The sequence below is a fragment of the Accipiter gentilis genome, chromosome 14 (genome assembly GCF_929443795.1).
Source record: "Accipiter gentilis chromosome 14, bAccGen1.1, whole genome shotgun sequence".
Classification (NCBI taxonomy): Eukaryota; Metazoa; Chordata; class Aves; order Accipitriformes; family Accipitridae; genus Astur; species Astur gentilis.
The window spans coordinates 25,328,602-25,347,162 of NC_064893.1; the positions used below are offsets into that span (position 1 = coordinate 25,328,602).

Below are 18,561 nucleotides of genomic sequence, written 5' to 3' on the forward strand. Positions count from 1 at the left end.
AAAACAAATACACTAAAACACAAAGCTTCAAAAGGAAGCTCCTCGACTTCACTTGTTTGTTTTTGCTGTAGGCGATTGATTGGTTTCTTCACAATGCTGATAATGAAAAGACACTTTGGATTACTGGTCCAGCTTGCAGTTTGCTTGCAGTTTACTTAAATCTGGTGAAGAACAAGAGAGTAAACAGTAACAACGTATTCTGTGGTTAAAATGCATGCCTGCAAACAGGCTAAGTTTTAGCAGATAGTTCGCACTTAACCTGTTTAGTAATGTGAAAATTTGCTGCCTATCGGCAAATGATTTCTCAATAAATATGCTGAATGTTACCTGTTTTACAGGCATCAGAAGCATGGATCCATTTTAGTGAATGCGAAACAAAGTACAGCCTTGCACCCCAGGTTGTGGTGGTGACAAGCCCTCGCAGCTGTGGAGCTGTGTAACTTTATTGCTGACACCAAAGCATAACTAGCACATCCAGGTTTGCAGTGGTTACTCAGGTAAGTTAATTGGTATGTGAGGGGAAGTCTCACCGATGCTATGGAGTGGTGCATTGAGATAAAGAGCAAGATCATCTTTTCTTATGCTGGTCCGAGTTCTTCCCGCACAGAACCTGTCCATGCTGGAAGGAAGGATCAGTCGCTACATGCACTGAGCAGGTTACTTCCAAGGCTGGACCCATGCTGAATGAGAAAGGTGGAGACGAGTCATCCTGTGATTGTACAGGAAGCTTGATAAATACAAACTGTGCTGCTTTGTTTGATTACGGGACTTCAGTCAGAAATAATTGAGTAGTTTTGAAATGGCAGAGTTGAATAAAAAGCAGTTACATCACTAAAGAGGGTAGCTCAGAGGAGAAGAAAAGGGCAATCAAAAGCAGCAATATCTATGGCTGGAGGCTAACTAGTGGTCCTCAGAGGTAGTACCAGTCCTTTGAATTTCTGGTGGGCGTGGTGTGGTCATACTTTTCCTCCTGCATTAAGACTAGGAGAAGTGTAAAATATTAACATGTATTAGGGTAGTGAAATTTGGAGCACAGTTAGCAAACACTAATGTAAACCACAGGAAAGCACACACACACACACACTGGTTTGTGGTATTAACCTTCTGTGGTTTATGTTACCATTGGTTAAATATACCTCCCCACTGCTTACCTTACGCTGCAGCTTCAAAATCTTTGTGGGGAAAATAAATATAGTGCAGGAAAAGCAGCAGTACATGATTAGAGCCTGTGGTTAGGAAGGAGACAAAGATTTCACAGGGCTTTCTCCTCAAATAACTCAGAGTTGTCCAAAAGAGTAATGATTTCATGAATAAGGCAAAAGACTGAGAAGAACTCTAGAGTTTCTGCTAATCTTTGGCTGTAGTCCTGGGCAACTCACTCCCCAATCTCTGTTCTGTGTCTGTTGTGTTTAAATCTTACTCTAGTGACCAGATCCCAAGGGAAAAAAATAATAAGCATGTTGTTCTAGACAGCTCTAGGAACTAAAATTTATGGATTATGTGACTTCGACAAGGCATCTGCTCTGCTGGAAGCAATGAGAAATGCTTGATCACAACACAAATACATAATAATCTATTATGCAGTCAGAAGCTTGAGCCATACAGCTGCACAGTTGTCATCTTCTCCATATCGCAGCAGAAAAGCAACTGGTATGTTCTGGTCTCAATAGCAGGAAAGGAAAATGGCTTCTGTTTGCCTGTTCTATAGTCTTTTACCATTGAATGGGTTAATTTAATCTTGTGTTCACAATATCCTTCATATGATTGATTCAGCTGGCTGTCAAAGCCAACTGAAATATATCTATGTGATGGTGCTGCTCTGACCTCTTGTTCTTTTTATTGTGAAGTACTTGTAATTCTAATCTTATCTTACAGGAAAGGCAAATTGATATAAATTTAGTCTAGTCCTATTGTAGTACAAGTTTTCCAGCCAGAAGAGAAGCTATTCCTATTCTGCATCAGGACTACTTAAAATTACAGGATCTATTGGAAGCTAGAATCAGGCTACAGCTATAGCCAGAACCAAGATCTGGAAAGGATGGCTTAGGTAGAAGAATGCAGGTGGAAGAATCCACATGATGTGCATGGGTTCAGCTATAGTCCTTCCTTCACTGGGGCCGTGATGTGTGCCGACTGTAGGCTTTGCCGACCTGACCCTTCACTATTGGTCACTGAAAGAAGAAACTGGCAGCTGGATGTTCTTGTGGCTTCTCCAAGGAGGCCCGTCTGTGCAAATAAGCTGTAGTTTTGCTCACAAGGTGTTCATGCTGTTGCTAGGAGACCAAATCTCTGCTTACAAAGAAAGGATATATCCAAATTTAAAATGGCTCCTTATATATTTGACTGGGAAATGAAGTCTCTTATACAAATGGGCATTCACCTGCTCATGAGTCGTGAAAGGAGGTTCTTATTTTGTGAAATAGATTTCTAACTTCACAATATAAGGGTTTGAAGCTCTTAAAAAAGAAGTGTTTAAACTTGTCTCTTTATATTTATATGTACACATATGTATGTTCACACCCAGAGTACAGGCATATTCCAGATGCTGTGTGATAAAACCATAAGTGTTAACTAGAATTTATAGAAATAATTTCCAGGACATGCATATTGTCCATTTCAGATATCTTTTTGAAACTCTGCTCTGAGCTTCTATTTTATTACTGTAGTAGTGGGAGGCAACAGGTGTAACAATGGTTGGAACTCATTAAAGCACCCTATAGGTGCCTTTTCACCTTCAATTTATTAAAACTGAATTTGTGTTATGTCTTTCTGTTTTTCCTGCCTTTCAGATGAGAACACCAACGTGTTCTTCAACACTCAGAACTCTAGTGGTCATCTTTCAATCACTCTTTCTTGCTCCACTGATCCAAGGAATATCTGAATATTGATGCTTCTAAAAGAGTAATTTAATTTCTTGCCTGTGCTTTCTGCCCAAAGTTGTGCTGGGGCCTCCTTATCTGCTGCCCTGATTAGTGTTAACTTCCTTCTCAATTAAAGCATCTTGAGTGCCATATTGCAGTCCATTCAAAGCACCATTTCTGAGGTGAATTTTCATGTAATTAATTCTTGGATGCAGTTACCTCAATCACTTCTTCAGTTTTCATAGTGGCAAGCTTAAACTTAATGGTCTCACCTTGTTAGTCTTTTTCAACATTGATAATTTTGTAGATTCTTACCATGTTTCCTTCTTTATTTCCTTTCCCTTTGTACTGTGATTAAAACAATGGCAGCATTGATGTGCAATTCTTCTAAGAAAAAAAAAGCCATTATTCTACTAATGTAATGTGACAATTGCTAAGAACAACAAATGGTTTAACTTTTTGCACAGGTACTCAAAATGTAGACATTGGTGGAGACTGATTCATAACACCTTGGTGTTGTTGAATGTTCAATATTCCAGCAATAGCTAAACTTGAACAAGAGGGAGACGTTTTCTGACTTCTCCTGGGTCAACAGAAGATTGCCAGGACTCAAACCCAGCTTCCTTTTAGTCTTCCCATTATTAGTTTCATGTAATACTATTAGTTGTTCCAAGGAGCTGGAACTGATTGGAGTCCTGGGAACAGATGAAGGTACAGATATGTTTCCCTTTCCAACATCCAGCTGGATAACTTGCATTGATACTTATTGGAAGAACTGCTGCTTTCTTCCTGGAGATGGTGTTCTGGAGATGACTGTGTGACACTACTACTATTTTCAATTTTCTTTTGTCTACTGATGAGTCAATGACAGGAAGAGGCTGAGAGGGTTTCTCCCACACTTGTCCTGCTGACGTTGCAAAGGCTCTTGCTCAGGTACTGCTCGCAACATCGAGAGGCTTCCACTCCGCTGGGCACCTTATTCTCTCTTTCAGCTCTCCATATGATTCACCATTGTTGTAATGCCTGCAGAGGTCCAGCTGGGAAGATGAGATAGCTGTACTGTAAGTAGTTACAGTACAGGAAAATTGTTCTTATTGTTGTTGCACCCTGCCCATTCTTCATGTCTACTTGTTTATCTTCTTCACCTGTTTTTTCTCTCTCCAGCGAGCTCTGAGGGTGCAGAAGTAGAAAGGGTGACAAAGCTACGTAAGTCTTAAGTAATTCTACTGGTACAAGTTCAGAGCAAAAATCACATGCAGAAATTATATGCAGAAGAGTAGGTTGGTCTATTCCCAACTAATGGACAGTACGCTAAGTGCGGGTGCATGCCTACTGCTAAATGAACTGTCACAGAATTCTTCTGTGGTAGTGTTTTAACTGAGATGTAGGAAGCTACAGCACTGTCCCTTCCTTAAGACTTCTAGTGCAGTTTTGGAAACAGATTATTTTTTTCCTAAACCTCAGACAACAGGGAAGCAAATATTCCCTGTTTAGCTGTTTTTTAATTTAGAACGTGAACCTCACAAGGTCATTAGGCTTTGGGTGGCAGATTGATGATTAGTGCCTTGGTGCCGTCTTATTTGTTTACAAGAATGAATGTGAAAATCCTCCTTTTCCTAAAAGCAAGGTTCATTTTATATTAACTGTAGAACATCTCCAGGTGACTGCTCACCCACGAGCAGCATTTATGTCTTTCCTCCCAGGTTGAAGCTTATAGTTCCCCAGCTTCTGTTCTCTCCCTCATCCATGGGTCACTCTAAATTAGTGCTGCCACTGTCCCTCCTGTTGGAAGCTGCTCATTTCTAGCCCTTCCTTCATTTATCCTCCAGGGACCCTCTTCAAGAAGAAACGTAACCCCAGCAAAGCAGCGGATTGATCACTCACAGGGAGTGTCAGTGCCTCTGTGAGGAACCTGTGGGTCTGGGTTCATGGCTGGCTCTGGGAGAGCAGAGGACACTGGAAGTTTGAGTTCCGATGACCCTGAATCATAACGGAGCAGCACCTTGAGTTACAAATTTACACCCTAGTGATGACATTTGGGATTTGGGATTCACAAGGCTTAACTTTCACTTGCCATGCAGCCTGTTGCTCTGTACAGTCCCTGCTGTTATTCACAGCTGCTTGACTAACACAGAGACTTGACTGCTCTTTCTATTGAGTTTGACCTATCCGTTGTGCTAAATTCTGTGCCTGTTTGCAGATCAGTACTTAGTGACAGTTCTTTTCTCTTTTCAGCATAACAGTGATGGCTTCATTTTTTTTTTCACAAATATGTTGTAAGTTTGAGAAATACAGACTGATCCTCCAACAATAAAAAAGCAGCAATTTCATAGTTTCTGTTAGAAAAGATGCTCTGCATGGGGTTACCTTCTTCTGACTTTAAACATCTAACAGTTAATGTTAGATTCAAGTTCTTTCTGTAGTTAGGGAGAGAAATAGACCTCTGCTTTGCAGGGTGATTGATCCCAGCTTACTATAGGTGTCTGGGATGGCTGGGAAAACTGCTGAGCCCCGCTGGAGCCCAGTCAGCTGGGTGACGGTAGATGCCTCACTGAGTGAAGTTTCACAAGTCACTTTTTAGCAGCGCTAACATAGGCTTTCCCTGGCATCTCACTGCCCTTTGCCTTGGACTGGTATGTGTATTTGTGTGACTGCAGGGTGAGCTGGGTCAGGGAATCTTCTATTCTTACTTACTTGTAAGCAAGACAAATGTCCTGGTCCCACAGCAGCAGGAGTGCCAGGGCTGGTGGTGTGGGAATGAGGGGTTTGGGTAAGGCACATTTAAACTCATTGAACATTGAGCAATGGCACAGATACAGCTACCTGAATGATATTTTTTTTTCCTTTGAAGTGGATCTTGTAATTTCTTTCATAAATAAATTCATAACTGCTTACTTACCAGACTGCTCTTGTACAAGTGATGGAGGTGTTCACATTTCCCCATGTGACCATGAAAGTTGTTAATTTTAGCCAGATGAAGTTGCATTAGCCTCTTGAAAAATGTCACTTACCAATATTCCAGCCAAATAAATGCTGCATAAATGTTTTTGGGTATTTATGTAGGGTCAATATGTGCTTTGCACTTCCCAGAAAATACAGTGATGGTATCTTCATCCTAGTTTCCTTGCAGATCTAACAGCCTGCTCTAGCAAATGAGAGGACACGTATGCAGAAGCCAAGAAGTGCAATGGATTGAATATTTTCCTCTATATTTTAAAAGGGATTTCTCAAAATATTTTATACATCCTTTAAAAGACGGCTGGTGCAGATGGGTGCTGTAGGACAAGGTTTCGGGACTGAGAACTGCCGGGAGTGGCCCGTAGATGGCAATGTAAGATCCTTGAATCGGGCACATTCTCCCCTCTGCATCGATGAAAACCCTTATCTTACCCAAACTCTAACACACAGCTTGGATTTATAGTGTTTCTCAGTAACTCTTGACTCTTCTAGCAGCACTGACCAAAGCATCCTCTGTGGCTGGCCATGCATTTTGAGTACTATAACCTTCATAGTTAGAAATACAATCATATTCAAATTATGGCAGATTTTGATTTACAGGGAAAACTTTCCCTTTGGCTTTGCATATTAGTAGTATGCAAAAACTTAAATATGCAGCATGGCCCTGTGCAAGTGCTTGAAGTTCTTTAGCTGTGGGCCAGAGTTCCTGCTGTCAGTGGAAGAGCAAAGAGTCAGCAGGAAAAAATGCACGTGCACGTTTACACGAGTCCCACCAAGAAAAATGTTTTATTAATGCAACTTCAGGGCTTATAGAAGCCTCTGTGGTGGGATGAGGATGCCAGCCTTACCTCACTCTGTTGTTGCTGATGTTTCTTTCCTGTTCCCATCAAATTATGTTCACTTTCATCCTGTGATACCCATGCTGAATTTGTGCTCTCTGCTTTCACCTAACTAAAAAGATAACTTCACCCACTTACTGTGCTGTGTGATGCTTTGCAGTCTTAACTTTCCCCACTCTGGCTGTCCCCAGAAACATTCCTCTCCAAAATTAAAGACACCTGCAATTCCATAGTGTTGGATCTGATTTGCTTGAGGATAACATTTCTTCATTTCCCAAAATGTGCTTTTAAGTATGAGTGAAACGGAGTCATCTTTTCCTTGGTTGACCTGGGAACTACTACCACCGTAAAAGTTATGGATGATATCACTCAGCTTCTTTGTGACATGAGGTGCATCACTAATGAAAATGAGAGAATTACTTCAATTTATCATTCAGCAATTCTGTGTCAAAACTTTGTTTCTGTACATAATTAATGCTAGAAACTTATGCTAGTCCACACAACTTTTTTCCTGTGGTAGGCACCATTTTAATTATGTTGTTATCTTTATCAGAAAGATGTACATTATTATACTTGCTGACCACTTCACTTGCCATGACTGAGAGCTATAAAATTAGCTGTCTAGTTTTGGAAACAAATAGCCTTGTTTTTTTGAAAATTCTAATATCCAGATGATGGCTGGGAAATACTTGCATTCCAGGTCAGTCACTTGAGCAGGCTAATTATTGTAGTTTACAGCCCTGTTTTTCTGGACCCACAATGAATGTAGGAATAAAATTATGACCATAATTAAGAATGGCTACAAAACTGCAGCCACTAAAAAGGGTACCCAATAAAGGAGAAGCTGAAACCTTAACTTGACGATGTTACGTGTGTTTATGTGCCCTAGCTGACTTCAGTGTTGCACAAGGCTGTTCAACTCATGTCAGAAGGGCTAGAGGGATAATAAATTAATATTTATAAAGTGTAGCAAATATGCTCTAATTACCCTAATTGGCCTGCTATGTTTCCAGTTATGGCAGAACTTTACTTCTGTTCAAGTGACATTTACTTCTGGATTAGTTCCTGCGGGCAAAGAGAAAGTAAAAGCCCTGTTGGACAGGGCAGGAACATCCCCTGATATTACGATCCTGCAGTTTCTTCACCATGCTTTTGGCAGGGCTAATAGTGTTCTTAATATCTTTAGTGATTTCTAGGGAGTATTTCAGAAGACACGAGATGCTGGAAAATGGCAAAGAAAAACAATGAGCAAAAAGGGAGAAAGGTGTGGTTTTATTGTTAATAATTAATAGGCCAAACTGAACATTTTCAGTTTGGCAGCACAGGCAAAATTCTCCTTGACTTTATTTGTGGTGTAGAAATTTGTCTTTATTTGTGGTGTATGTTTTTACATAGTGACTGACAGCTGCCGAACAAGGAATCCTGTCCTAAGGACTTACACTCTAATGTTACAAGGCAAGACAGAACATGCACAGAGCTGAATTGACTCAGTGAAGTACAAGTCTTGGATCTTCACCTTCCTGTTTTTTATACGATCATTACTATGTTAGGAACACTGAGATCATTAGTAACGCCGAAATGGGATTGTTAAAATGCCACAGAGGAAGTGGTAAATGAGTGAGTGGGTAAATATAGTGTTAAGCGTTTTCTGTTTTATCAACAGAACTTCTGAAGCCTATTTTTGTTGACAGGGGTGACATTCATCTGCTGTGACAAACTGTAGTTTCAAGCCTTCAGTTCTGTCTGGTTTCTCTGGTTGCACTCTTTGTGCCTATGGGATGCCACAGTTCCACCATCTCAGAAGGCATTATACTTGGGTTGGTTTTTTTTTTCCCTGTATTTTTGGTACCCATATCATCTTTTGGATAAACAGATACTAAATTCACTGTCAGATCTTGCATAAGGTAGCCAACAGACCTATTAACACAGAAAACACCGGCCCATATACTGTCGTAGCAACTACTGATAGAAATGAAAATCCTGAGTAATGAATGTGAAAATGGTGAAACTCTCTGACACCTGGGCCAGAGTTAACTGGTCAGGTTAGGGGTTAACATCACTGACAGACACGTGAGCAGTGATTGATGTCACAGTCTTCAAAGTCACATTTGTCACTTTTTTGTTTAATTTCTGATTAAATGCAGTCAATTAAATCTATGTAGGTTTAGGATTATCCAGTCCAGGTTTTTTCAGCCTGTTGCAAATCCAAGAGAGGGGTGTGAAATTTTGTAGCTTTGTTATGAGAAGTATCTGTTCCTTTCTTCTTGTTTTAACTTACTAGTCTTTTTTTCTCAGCTAAGCAAAAAAACCCAACAACCCAGTAATTGTATGGAACTAAACTATTTTACAGTCAGACATGAGCTGCCAAGAACTATTCTATTTGCTGCTGTCTTACTGTTTCAAACTGACCCTGACCAAGAACAAGCTGACATCTCTGGATCTGGATTCTTTGTGCTGCTTCATATTCCTTGGTCCCCACATACAGTGAATGAGATGTGGAAAGGACAAGTAATGTGGAATTAGTGCTGGTAGATGTTGGGGGTTCTGTGCAATTGAAGAATAAGACTCCAATTCATCTATCCTAATATTGGCCTTTTAATGTGACACCTGAATTAGGGATCTAGTTCATTCTAGGCTCCCTCTATTAAAAATAAGAAATAGAGAAGACTACGTATCTCCCAGTGGTGATTCAGATCTTTTGACAAGGCTGCCTCTTCAGGCACTTTGGCAAGCGCCAAAAATGAATTTTTACTCTGAGTTTTAGTCTGTAGCCTCAAGGACTCTTTGAGTAGAAAGCTTTTGTTCACAGAGATTCACATGAAACTTTGGTTTTAGTTACAGAGAAGAGCTACAGCGTAGGAATGAGAACCTGCTACAGAAAAAACTTTTGCTTTTGCATCAGCCTGAATACCCAGTTAAACTCTACCCACACAAGACATGAATGTATAGAGCATGCCAGTTTTCCTTCCCAGACGTGCATCTGATGATGTGTAAATCCCTGATTCAGTTCTGCATGATTTTTTTTATTGTTTAATTGGACATTGCTAAAGACTCTGGCTATTCAATTACACTACTAAAGCCTCCGACTACGGAAATCTGGAGTACAGAATTACAGTGGAAAAAATATAAAGGGACAAATGGAGGCAAGTCCTATGTATTCCCTAGAAAGAAATTTCCTTAAGACCTTGACCCGCAATGAATGCTGGTGTAATACAAATTATTCCAACTCACCTTGCAAATTATGTTCCTTGATGTACAGTTAGAGAAGCCTTGTGGTTCTGTCTTCATTTATCAGTGTTGCACTCACCAAGTGATTTTTTTTCACTTCTGTTATTGTTTTTGAGGAAGGAGGATGGAACGATTTTGGATAAAGTAATTTAATATACCACCTTACCTGGAAATTCTGTTTTTTTTCAGGGATTTTTCTTTTTCTCAGTCTCCATAGATCCTTCATGTTCTTTTCTGAATCTGTTAGATTCTTTGGTTAAATGGTTAAAATATTTTAAAGTTATGTCCCAATTAACTTGATCGTGATTCTTGGGACAACATGCAAGAAAGAGGTTTCCCTATACAAGATGCTCAATTGGTACCTAGGCTTTTCTATACTGAGATAATTTTCTTCCCTAATAAATGCTTTCTATCACAGCCAGCCTGCTTCAGCTAGCAATGCTCGTAGCCCAAATCCTCCCTTAGCTGCCACTCACTTCTCATATTGACCCCAGATTGTCAAGCATGCCTATAGCACGTGCGACAGTCTATACCGTAAGAAGCACATGAAAATTAAAGGACAGCCTAACACTTTATTAATCAAAATTAATACAGCTACTGCTGTTTGAATTCATACTGTACATATTACTGCAGTATACAGAGGATAATATAAATAGCAATGCAAGCCTATCTCTATTGGAGACATGCACCACTTTATCAGTGGCAATTCAAACAATTCTTTTGACTTCATAAAAGCACAAAGTGTTTTTATTGGAACTTTCTTGTTGACTGCACATGCTGTTAAAATGCAAAAAAGGAGTGATAGCTGACTTGGTAGCTGTCAGCTGTGTCACTGGAAACAGTCAGCTTTTGAATCAATCCATAATTTTCATGAATTTGACTAAAAATGCAGATAATATACTGTAAAGAGGCATAATCGTCTTAGACCCTCAGCCTTCACAGTAAAAGCTGGAACACAGCATGTGGGTTTCACACTAATGTTGTGCTCTTAAGACTTATAGCTGGATTTATTTAGCACAAGGACTACAGTATGTATTGGCTCCTGTAAAACATAAGCAAGTTCGTTACAGTGATTCATAGTAAAACATGTTGATATGCTTACAAGTAATGTGTTGCCAAGTACAAAATTACATAGGGGTACATCCTGGATGGCTTATTTGTTCCTAGCTTAGGCGGAACTTGCAACAGGCAAGATGCTTTCACAAGTTTGCTCAACCAACACACGACTTCAGGGTGGTTTTGTGGTTTTTTTTAATTTTTATTTTCTGGACAAGGACTAGAATCAACCTGTAATTTTGCGATAAAAAAGTAAAGTGATACATGAAATAAATGAGCATTAACTTGATGTAAAGACATTGAGAAAATGGATGGACCTTCAGCATTTATTAGCTAGCACAACATGGAAATAAGCTTAGGTTTTATTTGGTAAGTCTTGGTTTCTCCTTATATTCACTTACAGCTTCTTATTTATGGCTCAGCCTGTCAAACACATTGTGAGATAAGCAACTGTTGCTCACAGGACTAATCTAATTACCAGTTCTTTCTATAATGAATGCTGACACAAAGATATAAGAATGTATAGCACTTGTGTTGAAGCCAATGCTACAGATGATCAAACAGTTTTGAAATTAAGAGTATTTTGGATGGAAAATGTGTCCCTTTTTTGTCATGATGTTCCTGTTTTTTGTCCAACTCTAATTAAAGCTGAAGAACAAGACTGAAAAGCTGGTTACATTCATAGCTCTGGCACATAATTAATTGCCAAGAGTTTAGACTGGATATTTTAGCGCTCCGCAGTAATGCTCCATGGGCATATTTACCTATGACATGCTGAAGAATGCTAGAGTCCTAATTATGGGTAAAGTGCATTTTTTAAAATTTTGGAATTGTTCTTTAAGAATATCAGAACACCTTCAAGTTATATTTGAAAAGAAAACCAGTGTAATGTGGACTTGGCCAAATAGCATAGGCTGAGGAACTAATTCTATCTTTTTTGAAAGGACAACGTTTGTGTCCTTGGCCTTAATTTAAATCACAAACCGATCATGCATTCTGACATTTGTAGTAAGCTGCTCTACAAATGCCAATAAGCAATAGTAATTTTGAAAATTAGGATGGTGAATGCGATGGGAACTTCTAAAATTCCCTAGCTCTTAACTGTTAATAGGTAAATTTACCAAAAAGAGGGGGAAAAAAGGTGAAACTCTTCAGATTACCTTTCTTTAGCTCTGAGCACGTATGAAATCAAGTAAGTGGATTGAAATATTTTTTTAAAGTTCTGGAGTTTGTCTCCTGAGTTGTTATGCAAGCCAGTCTCCCACCCTCTAAAATAAATGGGAGGTCTGTCATTAATCTCCATAGACACCTGTGCCAAACCTGAGTGTCTCATTGACCCGTGTGTTCCCACTGACTTCAGCAGGGGAACCTAGACCAAGACACACATGTGCATGAGGAATATACGGTTGTGTTTTGGGACCCTAATTGCTTTTTCATATCCTATTTAAAATTTTCTCCATTAGTATGATGTCTGTAATGACGGCAAAGGTATAGTTAATTAAGTCTTAAGTCCCTCATTTTTGAGGACAGTAAAGTATAAAGCTGTCAGTACCCCCCCACTCCATGACTCAAATGATATTTTCTTTTTTTCATCATTGGCAACTTCCCACGACCATGTATTTTCTGCTCCTTTTAAAGAACCAAATGCTGAATCTGAATGGGTAGCCGCAGCATCGATTTGCCAAGTAATGGTAGGGTGTCCCCTGGAAACAGTCCTCTTTTAATTCTGTTTCATATCTGAGGTAAAGTAAAAACATGGAAACAGATGGTAGGGAACGACTGGCATCTCATCATGCATATTTCATTTGATTTGCAGCTAGTAACTTCTTGATAATAATGTTAAAGGCTACAAAACTCAAAGACTTTGTTCCTGGGAATACTGCATTCAATGACATAGGATCAACACTGTAACTTCAATTAAATTTTGAAGCCGGTGAGCTATAAGTATTTACATCTTTAGCAAGGTTATGATACAAACAGCTCGATTCTTCTTTTCCGGTATGTTTAGGGCTGACTTACAGAGAAACATACAGTTGCTGTTGTGAATGACAAATCTTAATGTTTTTTTAAGAGCACAATGGCAAAAACATCTGTGGTTATTTCCATTACGCTCTAAGGCGTTTTACTGGGAGAGAATTTAGCCATTAATTTTGTTGTATTTACATTATTTATATACAAGAAGAACAAGAAAAATGGCAGCCTGTTTAATGATTATATACATCGTGATTTGGTTGGAAGAATGTGTATTGCGAATGGCAAAACAGCCTGTCAGGTACATAATTATATATTGTTCTCTTTTTTTGTCAGAGGACTTTTAATTCCTAAAATCCCACTGTATGATCTCGGTGAAAGATCTGTCCTATACATTATACTGGGGGGGGGGGGGGGGGAAGAAACAGCATAATAATAGACTCCTTAAACCACATCAGTTCCTGGTTAATAGCTCCTTTTCTTCATTTTAATATGAGGGTTACCTTTGTAAAATGCTTCCGAAGCAAATTAGAAGGTGGCATCTGACACAACAAAACATTACTTGACATCAGGAGAAATAGTACCTTAAATTTCATTCATTGTCCCTAGTCTCAGAAGAGATACTGGGGAATAAACTATCACTCCCTTGCGACGCATTGCTTATCTGAGACTTTGTTTTTAATAAGAACTGTGCTCTCCTGTACATTATTCTTTCCTGTTCCTGCTTTAGCTCAATGTAGGAGCGTGAAAACGTGTGGAAGATGGAGGTGACCGGGAATGCCATGAGGAGGATGCCACTCAGTATGCTGCTGAGTGCCACCACTTGGCCGGGAATGCTTCTGGGAACCATATCTCCGTAGCCTACCGTGGTCATGGTGATGACAGCCCACCAGTAGCACGCGGGGATGCTGGTAAACTCCTGTGAGTCCGCCATCTCGTTCTCGATGACATACAGGAGCGGTGCGAACAGTGCGATGGCCACGCAGAGGAAGAGCAGCAAGAGCCCGAACTCCCGGGTGCACCTGCGAGCGGTCAGCCCCAGCGTCTGCAGCCCCAGGGAGTGCCTGGCCAGCCGCATGACGTAGAGAATCCTCAAGGCACGGAGAATACGGAGGACCAGCCCTACTTTGTCCAGGTAGATGCTCCCGGAGCTGGGCTTTTTATAGCCCACTGACGTGGTGTCTACCAGCAAAGTGATGTAGTATGGCAGAATGGCTATTATGTCTATGAGGGTTAACGGTCTCCGCAAAAACGCAAACTTGCTCTTTGCCTGGATGAATCTTAGCAGGAACTCCAGGGAGAACCACGCCACACAGACGGACTCCACAATGAAAATATTGTAGCACATCTGGGAACACTCGCCCTGCAGGAAAGAGGAGGGGTTTGTGATCGGCACTGGGTAATGACTATTTTAGTTGGTACGGTGACAGGAAGAGAGGTTTCTGTGTTGTTTTTTTTAAACCCAAAATATTAAAGGAATTGAAGCTGTTGCTATGGGGAACACATTGACAAATTGGAACAAGTTAAATGCAAAACTTAGAAAGGAACTACTTATTCCACAGAAGATACTGCTTGGTAATTTCAGCTTTCTCAATAGCAAATAGGAAGCTTAACAAGGTAATAGGATACAGTTGTACAGAAGAGTGCCCACTACCAACACTTTCTTTGGACATAAATCGTGATACAGTTAATTCTCTTACACGTAATTGAACGCAGTCATGTAAGATTTCAAATATTCTTTGTGTTATTTCCCCCCCTCTAAAGAAAGCTGCAAAATGCCCATTGAAATCGATACCATCAGACCTTGTACTTGTTCTGCTCTTCCCAGGACGTACCATTTTCCATCCTGAAAAGCCAACTTACCTTTTCCTCCTCCTCCCTCAGGTCAGGCATGGTGCTGATGGATAAGTTCACCGCTGTAATAGTTACAAATAAAACAGACAAACAAGCAAACACCTTTCCAGGGAGGCCAGACTGGGGCCTTTCCACCATGTCTTGCAACTTTTTCATGCACAAGCCAATTTTTGTCTCCTCTACTGTTTCACCTGTTGTTTCATTTTCTACGAGGTCATCCTCCCGTTCATTTATTTCTGTGAACTCCTCCATTTTTTGCAGATATCTCCTTTTACAGCACCAGTCCAAGCTGTCTTCCTCAATTCCCCAGTAGAGCAGCTCCTCTTGGAAAGACAGTGCACACATCTCACGCAAGAGCCGAAGTTTTCCAACCCGCAAAAAGGTCAGGATTGTCCTGAATGCCCCCGGGTTGCGGTCGAAAAAGAATTCATTACATGTTACATCGTAATCATCACAGATGTTCAGAATGTCATCAAAATTATTACAGAATTTTAGTTGTCCCAAACGTGTCAATGGGAATTCATCAAGCGTGGTCCATGGGAGCAAATACTTAATGCCCCCTACGTTTATAATAATATGATGCTTCCGATCATCAGGGTGAAAGCCTTTCAGGAGATCCTCTTGAGGGTGAATTAGCTTGGCTCTTTGGTAAAAGACTCCCTTAAGGGTTTCTGTTTCTGGAAAGAATGTGTGGTTGAAGGAAGTATCTGAAGCACAGCTCAGAGCACTATAGTCATAGTCGGAATTTTCTCCAGGTAGAAGAGTCATCTTGGAAGGTGACTTCACATCACTTCGCTACTTCTGCAAGTGTCTTCTGGAAGAAAAAGCAGATGTATGGGTGAGTGAATGAGAGGTTGTTTTCAAGTTTGGGACAAATGTAGTGATTGGAGCTCAGAAACATTTATGGCTGATAAAAACAATTGGAAAGAAAAAAGTGGTGGCTGAGTACGGTCAGATGACCTTTCTGGTGAGGCTGGGTTTGTCCAGCTGGGTAGAACTGACTCTATCAAAAGCGGCTCCCTTGTTCAGGAGCTCTGCTCGGCATATTTGTCACACTGGGGAGCTTCTCCTGTCTCAGATACAGAGGTCTCAGCTCCCAGTGGATATAGAGGGAAACCAGGAATAACTCCTGCATCTGGCAGGATACTCTGGTTCAGAATGGAAGTATAAAAATTCTGACAGTATCACATAAGAACACAGAATTCAAGTGTGTTTTGTAGGAAAGGAAATTGTATGTTTTTATTTAACTATTACGCTCAAAAATCCTAAGTATTTTAGTACACATGCAGTATATAGAAAGAATCAGAAGTCAATTATGTTCTAATTCAGTAAATGCACTCTTCTAAAAAAGTTAGTAGGAGACTAATTTCTAAAAGGCATATGGAAACAATTTTGGGAAAAAAAACCCCACTTATACTGATGATCACATAAAATGTTTGTATAGAGTTTATATATGTTTAATGACATGGCAACTCCCTTTTAATTGCCTCATTTACAAAAGAATGCAAAGAAATACATGATTTCTACACAAACATTGGAATATTATTTCAGTTATAACTGACACCCTATATGCAAGAATAGGTCTTTGTCCTTACAATGGATTGAACAGTAGCTGAGAGCCAAGGTGACTGCCTTCACCTCTGATTACAGGAAACCAAAAAAATCTTATGACTTTGAAAATCACGTTCAAATTCTGCTCACACAACACTAGTGTAAAGTCAGTGGAATGAAGTGACCACAGTGTTCAAATGGGTATAAAAAGCAGGTATGTTAAATGTTAAACCTTTTGCCTCCCTAACTCACTGCATTTTAAAAGTCAGACTGAAAGTCTGCTCGTACACAGGAGAGTTGTACAGTACTGCTTCTAGATCTTCCATCCGTACAGTCAGCTGCTGCTTAATCTGTGGAGTTCCTGAGTTTCATTTGATAAGAATATTTATTTATTAAGTAGATTGTACAAGAAATAGATCTTAATTATGCACAAGTATTCTGACTTTCTAGCCTCGAGTTCACAGAAAAATTATAAATATTACACTTGATTGGCTTCAGTAGCAGTACATAGTTTTGTTCTTTTCCTGGCTGTACTCGCCTCCCCTTTGATACGCAGCCTGGGGATATATACCCCTGCTACGGTGACTTCCTTAAACACAGAACTGCCGTTTTCAGAAGCTGAGGTTTATAAACCACATCAAGAGTGTTACATACCTATTATAGCAGAAAAAACCATGAATACACAACAGCAAAGTACTCAAAACACAGCTGCACTTCAGTTTAAAAGCAACAGACCTTCCTTGGTGCAAGGGGACTTACAATGCTACTTGCAATAAAATAATATCTCAGTCCTGCTCCTAAACTTCCCAGAGGGATTCCTCTGAACAAAGCAGTTCCTTACATACTCTTACAAACAGGTGGCCCCAGGTCAGCTTTGGATGGAGTGGTATTTCCTGATTCCTCACCTGTAATCCTCTTTAGTACAAAAGGAAATCATTCATTTACTTACCTTTAGGGCATGTGGATAAAGAAAGCCTACGGGAACATACAAGAATGGACAAGGCATGATTCAGATGTCCAAGAGCTGTGGTACTATTTCCTGGCCTGAAGTAAGCAAAGAGGTAAGCTTTGTCATCTTGCTTCTATCACAAAGTGGGATCTCTATTACTATCGCTAGTGACTCGAGAACAGCTATTTGGCAAGTAACCTATTCTCCATGCCAAAATCTTAACTCTGTTTAGCTTTCAGTGCCTTATCACTACATACTTGCTTGTATTGCTGAGTTGCTCTGTCTTTGCTCCAGAGTTATGACTCTGGAAATCCCTGCGGCAGGGGATGGGCAATTCTGAAACTCCTCTGGAAGTAACAGTGGGTGCAAACAATGACAAAATCCCACACGCCTGCACTCAAATAAACTTCCAATCGATTCTGGTTTGCCTCTTGCCTCAACAAAGACTGAGCGACGACCTGCTGACCTGAATGTCTTTTTTTCAGAAAGAACATTAACACAAAACATAATTGTATTAAAAAGTCCCATTCTAGGAAATTCTAGGCAATACTGGGATTATCAGTGGAGCTTCATGACAGGTGATGGCACTCTGCCATTGCCCACTGGAAAAGCTTGCAGGACTCAGATACATGAAGAGATCTGAGGAGAGGGATAGCTGGCGCAGATAGCGCTAGAGCATGTTGAACAGAGGAAGTACGGAACAGCTGAACTTGGCAATTACCCTGACATGCAGTCCCATCACGTGAAGCACCCCTAATGACCTCAGAGCTGGTCTTCTGTTAAAGCATTCCCAAGATACCATCAGTAGAAGTAATGCCACCGGGAGTTCAAGCTATAGGTTTGATGTGGGCAAACAGGGCTACCTGATGTATGTTTATGTAGGGCTCCTTTTCTTAGAAGAGCAACTGTTGTTTTATTTAGAAACAAGCATATTCCCCTCTGCCTTGACTATGTCTAAGGCAGTGCTGGCCCAAAGAGAATAAAGTTTATGGCTGATATAAGACTACAGATAAATAGGAGCTGTTAACCGTTTTCCCTTCCGTAATACCAGATGATGTTGGTTAGCAACAACTTATCCTCTGAATCTCAGCCAGGAAAAATGAGGAGGCAGCTTATCTCTGTCACTGGTTTGATCTCCCACCGCATCCATTATTGACACAATGGGAAGAAATGGGGAGAGGGAAATGTAAATGTTCTGTGTGTGTCAGACACACGCTGTAACCCTGAGGCATCAACGGTGAAACAACAGGGCAAAGAAAAGAGAATTTCTTTCTTTGCTTCCAGCTTCTCGACC

The 18,561-nt window shown here is 40.3% G+C and overlaps 1 protein-coding gene across 1 annotated transcript; it reads right to left on the bottom strand.

Moving 5' to 3' along the window:
* Positions 1-13,350: 13,350 nt before the first annotated feature.
* Positions 13,351-15,599, bottom strand: KCNG1 (potassium voltage-gated channel modifier subfamily G member 1). Its single transcript, XM_049816788.1, has 2 exons — positions 14,777-15,599; positions 13,351-14,276 (listed from the first exon to the last, which is right to left on the bottom strand). Exons 1-2 carry the CDS (start codon positions 15,533-15,535, stop codon positions 13,506-13,508), a joined length of 1,530 nt encoding a protein of 509 aa, XP_049672745.1. The 5' UTR covers positions 15,536-15,599; the 3' UTR covers positions 13,351-13,505.
* Positions 15,600-18,561: the final 2,962 nt, after the last annotated feature.